The 13,314-nt window shown below is 43.8% G+C and overlaps 1 protein-coding gene across 2 annotated transcripts in view; it reads left to right on the top strand.

The window, feature by feature from the left end:
• LMTK2 (lemur tyrosine kinase 2) overlaps positions 1–13,314 on the top strand; it is a 49,895-nt gene that overhangs the window by 20,097 nt on the left and 16,484 nt on the right. Inside the window, exons 4-6 of one of the 2 annotated variants that reach the window (XM_070761223.1) lie at positions 1,852–1,922; positions 2,478–2,596; positions 3,226–3,313. In XM_070761223.1, the coding sequence (XP_070617324.1) occupies positions 1,852–1,922; positions 2,478–2,596; positions 3,226–3,313 (278 nt within the window). Of the gene's footprint in view, positions 1–1,848; positions 1,923–2,477; positions 2,597–3,225; positions 3,314–13,314 lie in introns of both variants that reach the window. The other variant, XM_070761222.1, reaches the window with a different exon arrangement.

A 13,314-nucleotide genomic window follows, 5' to 3' on the forward strand; every position in this document is an offset into this window, starting at 1 on the left:
TCAGTTCCCCCAAGCCTGACAACAGAAGTGGGTTTTGAGGAGCTTATGAAAGGCAAGGAGGGTGGGGGCAATTCTGATCTCCGGGGGGAGCTGGTTCCAGAGGGTCGGGGCCGCCACAGAGAAGGCTCTTCCCCTGGGTCCCGCCAACCGACATTGTTTAGTTGACGGAACCCGAAGAAGACGGACTCTGTGGGACCTAACCGGTCGCTGGGATTCGTGCGGCAGAAAGCGGACCCGGATGTATTCTGGTCCGATGCCATGAAGGCTTTATAGGTCATAACCAACACTTTGAATTGTGACCGGAAACTGATCAGCCCCTAGTTAGGGCTGAAAAAAACCTTATTCAAAGCGAGTAACAATGAAAAAGCCTGCAAGCCGGTAAGAGCTGGGAAGATTGTCAGCTGGAAATAAAGCATTAAAAAAGCTACATTTCAGCCTCTTTTAGGGAGGAAGAAGGTGTGTCTTATACTCTGAAAAATATGGTAGCTTTTTTTCTAACTGGGAATGGGATCAGCTTTGGTGGATAGGAAATTTGCCTCTATTTTGTTTGGGATTGAAAGACAGAAAGTCACAGCAAGGAGAAGAAGGACAGAAAGCCTCTCTCCTTGTTTAGTTTCCACCCATTGCTTCTTGTCCTGCCACCCACTGCTTTGGAGAGTAGCTTGACTCCACCCTTTCCTACTTGGTGGAATCAGAAATGGTTTGATTCAGAATGTCATTTGTAGAACTGCTTACTGTACATGGAAGAAATACAAAATATTGGGTTGTATCCAGTGGTCTCATTTCACTGGCAGATGCTGTTACCTCAACAGAACAGTTTTTAATCTCACTACATAGCTTGGAGCAGATGTTGGAAGCGTGGCACGGAGAATGCCAGGAAGTCTGTTCACACAACATTCAGTGTGGCTTCCAATTACTTATGTATAGGGTAGGGCAGGGCAGGGTGTGATAGGACAAATATGATTTTGCCTTGCTTTATTGTGAGGTCCCAGATTGTTGCTGACTTTGTAAACTGCTTACTGTTCTGTCTGGGTCACTCCAGAAGCCAATACCAACCCAAAAAGAGAAGCCAGACACTCCGGTAAAAGGCAAAGGCAGTTTATAAAATTCAAGAAAAACACAGGTAACAGAAAATGTCCTTACAAACAGGAAAACGCTGTATCTTCAAATAAATCCACGAAGGCAAAAGTCCATGCAGCAATACAGGATTCTTGCTGCCAAGACGAGGCTGTAGATAGCAGACCTACACCTCCCACGGGTCTTCCAAACTGCTGGGCCACAAGCCAGGAACAGAGACGCCTAGAACAAAGCAGGACACCGTAACTCCAATTGATAACACTCCACATGGCTTCAAGGGCTTGCCTGCCTTTTAAACCCTGCTAAGGAGGACCACACCCAAGCCCAGCTGTTCCTAATTCAGTGCTGATAATACTTCTTTAATTGCTCCTTTCTTTGATCTGAACGTCTCTGTCGCATGTCAATGACGGCTTGTGCTTCATCACCTAATGACTCCAAGCTACTGGCTGGGGAGAGCCCCCCCCCCCCCCCCCGGGGGCTCTCATGCTGTTCTCCTTCGTCCCATTCCTGACTTTCCTCTCCCTCGTCCGACTGTTCAGCCCCCTCCTCTTCGCTGTCATCCTCCTCCGGGCATGGAGCCAGCAGAGACACAGGCGGTCCCTGAGCAGCCTCAGGCTGAACCACAACACTTACAGACGGCTGTAAAAGCACTATGAAGTAGTATATAAGTCTAAATGCTATTGCTATATTGGATTTCTCTGAAAAGTTTTTTATCTAGCCAAACAAAATTTTAATGCTGCCCTTAATGTGTTTTCTTTTTTTCTATCACAGAAGATCTGAAATCTCAGGTTTCTCGACAGAATCTAAATTATATCCAAGAAATAGGAAATGGCTGGTTTGGAAAGGTAAGAAATCTGTGCCCTGAAATCTTAGAAACATAGAAGGCTGACGGCAGAAAAAGACCTCATGGCCCATCTAGTCTGCCCTTATACTATTTCCTGTATTTTATCTTACAATGGATATATGTTTATCCCAGGCATGTTTAAATTCAGTTACTGTGGATTTACCAACCACGTCTGCTGGAAGTTTGTTCCAAGGATCTACTACTCTTTCAGTCAAATAATATTTTCTCATGTTGCCTTTGATCTTTCCCCCAACTAACTTCAGATTGTGTCCCCTTGTTCTTGTGTTCACTTTCCTATTAAAAACACTTCCTGTTTATTTGCCTGTCACTTAAAATATTTTTAGTGATCAAAGTGAATCCACCAGAACAAATCTCTTGAATCAGTTGTGATGGGTAAGCTGGTCTTCTTCACCGTAAGAAGCTTTAGGGCAAGGATGTCCAACCTTTTAACACCCGTAGTAGACTTCAACTCCCAGAATTCCCCAGCCACCCAATGCATGCCAGGTTTGTTCTTCTCTTGGAAGGGGAACTGAGATTTGATTCTTTCGCTTTTCAGGTTCTGCTGGGGGAAGTTTTCACCGGCACCAGCGTAACCAGAGTCATTGTGAAGGAGTTAAAAGCCAGTGCCAATCCCAAGGAGCAGGAGCAGTTTCTGAGACATGGGGAGCCATATTTGTGAGTAGCCCCTTGGGCCTTTGCTAAGGATACGTTTGGAGCAAGTAGAAGTGCAGCCACGAACCTAGCCTACCATCCTGGCACTTCACCCATTCCCAAAATCAGGTTCAGTTGTAGGAAAGTGAGCCAAGAGTTCTGGTTAGTTAACATTTGGGAATAGGAGGACCAGAGGTGGGTTTCAGCAGGTTCTAATCAGTTCTGGAGAACTGGTAGTGGAAATTTTGAGTAGTTCGGAGAACCAGTAAATACCACCTCTGACTGCCCCCCTTCCCCATCTATTCTCTCCTTGCCAAATCCCAGCTGATCGGGAGGAAATGGAGATTTTACAGTATCCTTTCCCTGCCACGCCCAACAAGCCACACCACGCCCAACAAGCCACACCCACAGAACCAGTAGTTAAAAAAAAAATTGAATCCCACCACTGAGGAGGACACATAGATGTTTCTTAATGGCATTCCCCTCTGCAAAATGTTTCAGTGTGTTCAGTTTTAAAATGTTTTCCCAATACATATCAGCGTGCTGAGAATAAATTCTCCTTTCTCCCCTTCAAGTTTACAATGTCGCAAGCCACAAATACAAACCAGTTGTTCCTGGTCTTTATATTTCTTTTTCTGGACTTTTCTTTACAGTATCCTTCAGCATCCCAATATTCTCCACTGTACCGGCCAGTATGTGGAAGCCATTCCTTATCTGTTGGTATTTGAATTTTGTGACCTGGTGAGTGTTGCTGGGGTTTCCTTGAGAATTCTGCAAATCTAAGGAAAGTCATCTTTTCTTTTTCCCCCCACTTCTTTCTTATTTATTTATTTGTTTGTTTGTTTATGTATGTATTTATGTATGTATGTATTTATGTATTTACTTACTTACTGACTGACTGACTGACTGACTGACTGACTGACTGACTGACTGACTGACTGACTGACTGACTGACTGACTGACTGACTGACTGATTGGATTTGTATGCCGCCCCTCTCCGTGAACTCAGGGCGGCTAACAACAGTGACAAAAAACAGAATGTAAAAATCCAATACTACAAAAGCTAAAAACCCTTCTTATAAAACCAATCATACATACAAACATACCATGCATAAATTGTAGAAGCCTAGGGGGAAGGATTATCTTAATTCCCCCATGCCTGATGGCAGAGGTGGGTTTTGAGGAGCTTACGAAAGGCAAGGAGGGTGGGGGCAATTCTAATCTCTGGGGGGAGTTGGTTCCAGAGGGTCGGGGCCGCCACAGAGAAGGCTCTTCCCCTGGGCCCTGCCAACCGACATTGTTCAGTTGACGGGACCCGGAGAAGGCCCACTCTGTGGGACCTAACTGGTCGCTGGGATTCATGCGGCAGCAAGCTGGGGAAGGAAGCATCATGGGTGAATGCTAGTCTCAGGTGAGAGGAATGCCAGAGGACCTGTTGCTCTTGTCCATGGCTTCTCCTGAACCCTGGCTTGCATTGCAGGTAGATAGAATAAACAAGACAAATCGACAAAAGAAACAGTTAACTGGTCTGATAAAATAGAACAAAGGTCAGTTGGAGATCTGGGGTTATTTTGCAAGGCAGGTTGATCTTCTAACATGCCTTTAATGTTTCAATACATTTGCAATGCAGACATAATATATTACAAGCATTCAGCAACATCTATTATAGACATAATATATTACAAACATTCAGCAACATTCAAACCCACCTCTGCCACCAGGCATGGGGGAACTGAGATACACTTCCCCCTAGGCCTTTACAATTTTATGCATGGTATGTCTGTATGTATGATTGGTTTTTATATAATGGGTTTTTAACTGTTTTTAGTATTGGATTTTGTTATAGAATAGAATAGAATAGAATTTTATTGGCCAAGTGTGATTGGACACACAAGGAATTTGTCTTGGTGCATATGCTCTCAACGTACATAAAATAAAATATACATTTGTCAAGAATCATGTGGTACAACACTTAATGATTGTCATAGGGGTCAAATAAGCAATGAAGAAGTAATATTAATAAAAATCTTAGGATATACGCAACGTTACAGTCATACAGTCAACATGGGAGGAAATGGGTGATAGGAATGATGAGAAAAACTAGTAGAATAGAAGTGCAGATTTAGTAGAAAGTCTGACAGTGTTGAGGGAATTATTTGTTTAGTAGAGTGATGGCGTTCGGGGAAAAAATATACTTTTTATTGCTGTTGTTAGCCGCCCCGAGTCTGCAGAGAGGGGCGGCATACAAATCCAATAAATAATAATAATAATAATAAATAACATCGTCATGCGGCAATTGCATTTCCTAGCAAAACGGCCATTCCAGGTTTATCTATCCTTCCCTCCCTCCCTCCCTCCCTCCCTCCCTCCCTCCCTCCCTCCCTCCCTGAAATACATAAATCTAGGTTGGTCTGCCCTCTTTATACCAATTCTGTAATAATTTCTTGGGTCCCTAGAGATATTCAGTGCTAATTATTTTTCATTTAATTTCCCGGCCTCTGAGGGAGGGTTGCAATGATTGTGTAAAATAAATTGGCATTATTTTCTTTTCCCCCACCCCCTATCCCTTCTGGTGAATAATACATACTTGCTTGGAGCTACTTTATTTGCATCTGTGTGCTTTCATCCTTTGCAAGAAGCTTTGGCGTATTAACGCTAAAAGAAAGCAATTCTTTGATGTTCACATTAAATAGCAGCAGAAACCGCCATGATTCCAGACTTTGATTCCCTGCATGTAATACATACAAGGACTCAGCTTTTCAGGACATAGTGCTATGCAATAAACTTTCCATACGAAGGGGCTGGTGTCCCATAAGCAGACCTGCTCTTTTACTTATGGCCCCTGGAAGAAACTGCCGTGGCGTGACTGTTTTAGTCAAATTCAAGCTTGCCTTAGAAGCAGAGGAACATAATATACAGCAGCTGCGAAAACACTTGGCTTGTGGCACATATGCGAGATGAGTCTAGCTTTTGTAAGTGAGAAAAAGAGTGGGAGGTGCTGCGAGTGTTAATTTGCATTTGTGCCCCTCAGCCCTGCGAACACATACATTTATAGCTACAACTGCACGCAAGAACTTTTGTAGAATGAGGTGGGTAAAAAGCTTCTGACTTAAAGGAGATGAGTCCTGGTTCCTTGGCTGTACCGTCACATTCTCACGTGGCAGTTGGCGTTATAGAAGGGGTTGAAGCAGAACTTCAGAATGGCAAACTTGGCCTTCTTTTGTCAGCATTGGTGGGAACGTCCTAATTCATCTAGATCTAATTAATTTTATCTAGGTATCTGGAGATGGTGATATTAGCCATTCGGTCGCGTCTAAATAAAAAGATGGCGGCGTCCATGGACCAGCACTGTTATATGACGCCATTGTCATGTCACCAGCGGGTCACGAACGGTTCAGGTGATCTGGTCCGAACTGGGAGGAATCCTCCCTGGTCTCCAACCATCGGGTTCTTTCAACAGCCTGGTTTCCTTTTACCGCTCCCTCCTCTTCCAAACAAAACTGCTTTCCCCTGTGAATTCCCCCATGTGGATATGGCCAAAATTAGTGAGATGCAGTTTTGCGATTCTGCTTTCTAGAGACATGATTGCTGTTTTGAGCCTTGGTGGCGTAGTGGTTAGAATGCAGTATTGCATGCTAATTCCGCTCACTGCCAGCAGTTTTGCAGTTCGATCCTGACCAGCTGAAGGTGGACTCAGCCTTCCATCCTTCTGAGGTTGGTAAAATAAGGACCCAGATTGTTGAGGACAAGAAGATGACTCTGTAGACCGCTTAGAGAAGGCTGTAAAGCACTGTGAAGCGGTATATAAGACTTAAGTGCTATTGCCATACAGTCCAATCACCTTGTTAGTCACCTTCTTGTGGCCCTCTGGAACCAACTCCCCCCAGAGATTAGAATTGCCCCCACCCTCCTTGCCTTTCGAAGGTTGCTTAAAACCCACCTCTGCCGCCAGGCATGGAGGAATTGAGATACTCTTTCCCCCTAGGCCTTTACAATTTTATGCATGGTATGTCTGTATGTATGTTTGGTTTTTATATTAATGGGTTTTTAATCGTTTTTAGTATTGGATTATTATTGTACGCTGTCTTATTATTGCTGTTAGCCGCCCCGAGTCTCCGGAGAGGGGCGGCATACAAATCCAATAAATAAATAAAAAAATAAATAAAATATAAGTCTTAAGTGCTATTGCTGTTGCCATTGACTCAGCCTTCCATCCTTCCGAGGTGGGTAAAATAAGGACCCAGATTGTTGGGGGCAAGGGGCCGACTCTGTAAACCGCTTAGTTAGGGCTGTAAAGCACTGAGAAGCAGTATATAAGACTTAAGTGCTATTGCCATGCAGTCCAATCACCTTGTTAGTCACCTTCTTGTTTATCTATTCCTAAATTATAGTTTCTGGTCTTCTCTAAATGAGCAATTGCTCTCTCGTCTCTTTTTCTCCAGGATGATTGTGTAGCAAGCGTACACGGTCCCACTTAATCTATAATTAACTAAGGGTGTTTTGTTTCCTGTCTGTCATCCAGGTTACCCCGGGTTAAAAATAGGGTAGTAACCAGCTTAATAGTGGTAATAAATTAGCCGATGATATGTGGCCAGTCGGCACACCAAATTCCTTGTTGATAGAATGACGAATGATGAGTATAGGTTTGTATTATGAAGCGGTTGCTTGCACTGTTTCTATTGCCAGGTTATCTCGCTTGGCAAGCCCGCATGGCTTGTGGAGGAAGTCTTTGATTATACTAACCTGGTAGGAAGGCGGAAAATTAGCTTTTTGGTCCTTGCTGGTGTCCGCTGTCCCCTTTGGCTTCTTGTCTTGGATTTTGTCACTTACGAAAGATAAATTTTTTAAAGGGTGAATTCTTGCCTCTACACTTCTAGAGACGGGACATTTATATCATATCGAGAATAGTTCTGTCCCCTTGCTCCGTCACCTCTTCTCCTCCTAATGTGAAGAAAGGTAAACCTACCTTTGGTTCTAATCAGTTTTGGGTCATTCTTTGTCAAGTGTCCTAGATGAAATTGAAGCCTTATTTGAAAAGAAACCCTCACAAAAACTACATATATGATAGAAAAAAATGTGCTCTTTCTAATGAAATAAAAATGGTGATTGAAGGTGAGAAAAAAGAGAACGATAGAAAAAACTTTTTCTTTCTAATGAAGATGATTGAAGGTGAGGAGCTCATTAAGTCTTTCCTGATACGTTTTATGCTTAAGACCTTCCACCATTCTTGTAGCCTGTCTTTGGACCCGTTCAATTTTGTCAATATCTTTTTGTAGGTGAGGTCTCCAGAACTGGACACAGTATTCCAAATGTGGTCTCACCAGCGCTCTATATAAGGGGATCACAATCTCCCTCTTCCTGCTTGTTATACCTCTAGCTATGCAGCCAAGCATCCTACTTGCTTTTCCTACCGCCCGACCACACTGCTCACCCATTTTGAGACTGCCAGAAATCACTACCCCTAAATCCAGTCAGCGAAGCAGTGGAAGTGATGTGCCAGTGCCTGGAGGCTGTTGGGGACTGGATGGGTGTCAACAAACTCAAACTCAATCCAGACAAGACGGAGTGGCTGTGGGTGTTGCCTCCTAAGGACAATTCCATCTGTCCATCCATTACCCTGGGGGGGGAACTACTGACCCTCTCAGAGAGGGTGCGCAACTTGGGCGTCCTCCTCGACCCACAGCTGACATTGGAGCATCATCTTTCGGCTGTGGCGAGGAGGGCGTTTGCCCAGGTTCGCCTGGTGCACCAGTTGCGGCCCTATTTGGACAGGGAGTCATTGCTCACAGTCGCTCATGCCCTCATCACCTCGAGGTTCGATTACTGCAACGCTCTCTACATGGGGCTACCTCTGAAAAGTGTTCGGAAACTCCAGATCGTGCAGAACGCAGCCGCGAGAGCCATCGTGGGGCTTCCCAGATTCGCCCACGTTTCTACAACACTCCGTGGCCTGCATTGGCTGCCGATCAGTTTCCGGTCACAATTCAAAGTGTTGGTCATGACCTTTAAAGCCCTACATGGCATTGGACCAGAATACCTCCGGAACCGCCTGCTACCGCACGAATCCCAGTGGCCGATAAGGTCCCACAGAGTTGGCCTTCTCCGGGTCCCGTCGACTAAACAATGTTGTCTGGCGGGCCCCAGGGGAAGAGCCTTCTCTGTGGCGGCCCCGGCCCTCTGGAATCAACTCCCCCCGGAGATTAGAACTGCTCCCACCCTCCTTGTCTTCCGTAAACTACTTAAGACCCATCTATACCGCCAGGCATGGGGGATTTGAGACACCTTTCCCCCAGGCTTATTATAATTTATGTTTGGTATGTATGTGCTGTTTGGTTTTTTAAATTGATAGGGTTTTTAGTTTTTTCTTAATATTAGATTTGTGCCTGTACAATATTGTTTTATCGCTTGTTGTGAGCCGCCCCAAGTCTTCGGAGAGGGGCGGCATACAAATCTAATAAATTATTATTATTATTATTATTATTATTATCCTTCTCTTCTGAAGTTTTTGCTAACACAGAACTGCCAATGCAATACTCAGATTGAGGATTCCTTTTCCCCAAGTGCATTGTTTTACATTTGGAAACATTAAACTGCAGTTTCCATTGCTTTGACCATTTATCTAGTAAAGCTAAATCATTTACCATATTACAGACCCCTCCAGGAATATCAACCCTATTGCACACTTTAGAGTCATCGGCAAATAGGCAAACCTTCCCTACCAAACCTTCCCCTATGTCACTCACAAACATATTAAAAAGAATAGGACCCAGAACAGACCCTTGTGGCTCACCGCTTGTAACCTGTCTCTGCTCAGAATACTCGCTATTAACAATAACTCTCTGATGTCTATGCTTCAGCCAGCTTGAAATCCACTGAACTATCCAGGGATTAATTATTTAACTAAATTTCTATGCCGCCCTTCTCCTGAGACTCAGGGCGGCTCACAGCAAAGTGGTACCAGTGCCAATATTAGCTGGAGCAATTTGTGCCGTCCCAAAGATCTGAAAAGCACCGTCCTAACTTCACATAATCGCTAAATGAAATATGTCAAGGACCACCTGAAACGCCTTCCTGAGATGTTCCGCTGAGGCCTTGACACCGAAGATGTCATGCATGAACTTTATCAAAGATTAGAAAGATGTCACTTCAAGCACTCGTTAGCTAATTAACAAGAATTGCTCCCGAGGGAGGCCTTACATCTTTGGGATGCCAGGATCCAAAGCAAATCTATCCTTGCCCTGCCTACCTCTCTGTTTGCTAATGAGAAAGAAAGCCTGTAATTAAATTGGAAAACAGAGATGTCGGTGCCTGCTGTCGCCTTGAGCGGTGATGTCTTAAGGCTATGCCTTTCATCTGGAATTCATCTTTGGCAAATCAGACCGGCTGCTCTCAACCTACAAGGGCGAGGAAGGCAAATTACAGGCCTCGCAAAAGCTTCGAATTCAGTCTGCAAAAGTTGCTTTGGAAAGGTACAAGAACGCACTCGTATGTAGCACCTTGAAGTAGCTGTGCTAAAGGTATTTTTTTTCCAAAAGAGGAAGTGGGCTTCCTTCGTTTTTATTTATTTATTTGTTTGTTTTGTCACGTACATTTTGGTGACATACACAGATATAATATTTAAATACATGATACTAGCAAAGGAGAAACATTAGGACTGGTGCACTTATGCATGATCCTTACTGACCTCTTAGGAATCAGGAGAGGTCAACAGTGGACAGTCTAAAGGTAAAGTTTTGGGGGTTAGGTGATGAAACTACAGAGTCTGGAAGTGAGTTCCATGCATCAACTACTCGGTTACTAAAGTCGTATTTCCTGCCATTGAGTTTAGAGCGGTTTACTTTAAGTTTGTATCTGTTGTGTGCTCAAGTGTTGTTATGGTTGAAGCTGAAGTAGTCGTTGACAGGAAGGACATTGTAGCAGGTGATTTTATGGGCTATGCTCAGGTCGTGTTTAAGGCGACGTACGGTAGTTGTAAGCTTTTTAAACCCAGGATTGTAGGTCTAGTTGCGTAGGGCAGTGTTTCCCAACCTTGGCAACTTGAAGCTATCTGGACTTCAACTCCCAGAATTCCCCAGCCAGCATTCGCTGGCTGGGGAATTCTGGGAGTTGAAGTCCAAATACCTTCAAGTTGCCAAGGTTGGGAAACACTGGCGTAGAGTATTCTGTTGTGAGTGGAGGAGTGAAAGGCTCTTCTGGTATAGTATCTCTGGACATTTTCTAGTGTTTTTTATGTCTGAAATGCAGTGTGGGTTCCAGACAGGTGAGCTGTATTCAAGGATTGGTCTGGCAAAGATTTTGTATGCTCTGGTTAGTAGTGTGAGATTACCGGAGCAGAAAAGACATTGTTTTTCTTGAAGCCATTTCGCTTCTCACCCAAGGAGCTTCTTCAGCTCTGACTGAATGGTGGAATGGAAGAAGCTTCTTGGGCAAGAAGCGAAGCACCTTTTATTTATTGGATTTGTATGCCGCCCCTCTCCATGGACTCGGGGCAGCTAACAACAGTGACAAAAAACAGAATGTAAAAATCCAATACTACAACAGCTAAAAACCCTTGTTATAAAACCAATCATACATACAAACATACCATGCATAAATTGTAGAAGCCTAGGGGGAAAGGTTATCTTAATTCCCCCATGCCTGATGGCAGAGGTGGGTTTTGAGGAGCTTACGAAAGGCAAGGAGGGTGGGGGCTATTCTAATCTCTGGGGGGAGTTGGTTCCAGAGGGTTGGGGCCGCCACAGAGAAGGCTCTTCCCCTGGGCCCCGCCAACCGACATTGTTTAGTTGACGGGACCCGGAGAAGGCCCACTCTGTGGGACCTAACTGGTCGCTGGGATTCGTGCGGCAGAAGGCGGTCCCTGAGATAATCTGGCCCGGTGCCATGAAGAGCTTTATAGGTGATGACCAACACTTTGAATTGTGACCGGAAACTGATCGGCAAAACGAGGGAAAAACGAAGGGAGCCCAGTTGCCTTTTGAAAAAGCACCTCTGGGCCAACCATCCGTAGATATTAAAAACAGTCGAGTCATTTCCTGGAATTGCATGCACTTGCTTGGAGGGGTTGCAGAGAAGTGCTTAGTTCATGCTCTGAAGTCCCTTTTGAAAGCCACATCCAAAGTGCGGTACCTCCTTGTGTGATTTTTTTTGTCTCTCCATCTTGTAGAAAAAAACCCTGCTGTGCCTTTTTGATTTTGATGCATTTAGACTCAAAACATCTAAGAAAAGCAACTGTTTTAAAAAAATGAATAAATGGACTTTAGACTTCACAACATGATGATCTTTAATTTGCAAATCATTCCACCATCACCACTTTCTGGGAAATTGCCTTTTTAAAATCTAGTGTTGCACTGCCCCCTAGCCTATTCAATTCAGTGTTTCTTTCACTTTTCTAGCCAGCTTAATATTTTTTCTCTTATTCTGGACTTTGGAACCTTTTAAAATGGGAATATTATATCCAGAAATATGTCATAATACCCATGATGAAATTGAGGTGCTTTTGTGGCTGGAACATGTTCGTTGTGTGTCTGTGTTGAAACTTATTTCTCTGGGGCAGATTCTGATTTCATCATGGGTATTATGACATATTTCTGGAGATAATATTCCCATTTTAAAAGATTCCAGAAGACCTGAAGTATTATTGTGGAACTGACGAACATCACAACGGCCCAAGAGAAGCTTTATTTGCCCAGTGATCACAACAGCTGCCTTTCCAATTTATAATTTTCCCTGACTCTTAATTCCTAATTTCTTTCCCTTTTTTCTTGCAAGAAGATGTTCTGTCGGGCTCTCTGGTAGAATCCTCCCAAAAATTCACAGGTACAAATTTCAGACACACACAGGTTTGAAAATTCAAAACAATGTTCTTTATAATGGAAATTCACTTAAACCAAGCCCTCTTTTGGTATAGCAAAGAGCACTCGTCTCCAAACACACTGGTAATTTGAACAAGTCCCTTATCAGTTCTGTGATACTTCGCTTGCAGCTGTGAGGCAATTCACAGTCCTTCTTTCACAAAGTGAAACACATTTTGCCCTGGTTTAGTTTCAAAGCTGGGGAAAAATCAGCACACAAAAGGTCAAAGTCAGTAAAGCAGGCACGAAACACAACAATCAGGTAATCCTCCACAATGGCCAAACCCACAGGCTGCTATTTATAGCAGCCTCACTAATGACCACAGCCCCACCCAACCACAGGTGGCCTCATTTTCTTTGATAATAATCTCTCAGTTGTTGTTGCCTATGCATCGCTCTCCACATGCGTGGCTGTATCATTAACTCTTGTTCTGAATCCAAGGAGGAGCTATATAATTGATCTCCTTCTGAGCTGTCTGCCACACTCTTTTCCTCCCTGTCACTCATGTCTTCTTGGTCAGAGGAGCCTTCATCAGCAGATTCCACCGGGGGCAAAACAGGCCTGCAGCATGTGGATGTCTCCCCCACATCCACAGTCCTTGGGGCAGGAGCTGAGCCAGAGCTAACCGCAACAGAAGAGTATACTTTTTCATCTTCCTATAATCTTATAATCTTTTCATCTGCCTATAATCTTATAATCTTTTCATCTTCCTATAATCCTATCGATTCAAACCAGCATGTCTTTCTTTGTCTCTTGTATGATACCTTAACGGACTTGAAATTTAATGACAGCACTCTCTTAAGCACCAGTTTATTTATAACTACTGCTAGTGATGTTGTTGATGGGTATGTACTAAACTATGTGTTTAGTTGCTGTTTTCTTAAATACCT

The sequence above is a fragment of the Erythrolamprus reginae genome, chromosome 9 (genome assembly GCF_031021105.1).
Source record: "Erythrolamprus reginae isolate rEryReg1 chromosome 9, rEryReg1.hap1, whole genome shotgun sequence".
NCBI lineage: Eukaryota > Metazoa > Chordata > Lepidosauria > Squamata > Dipsadidae > Erythrolamprus > Erythrolamprus reginae.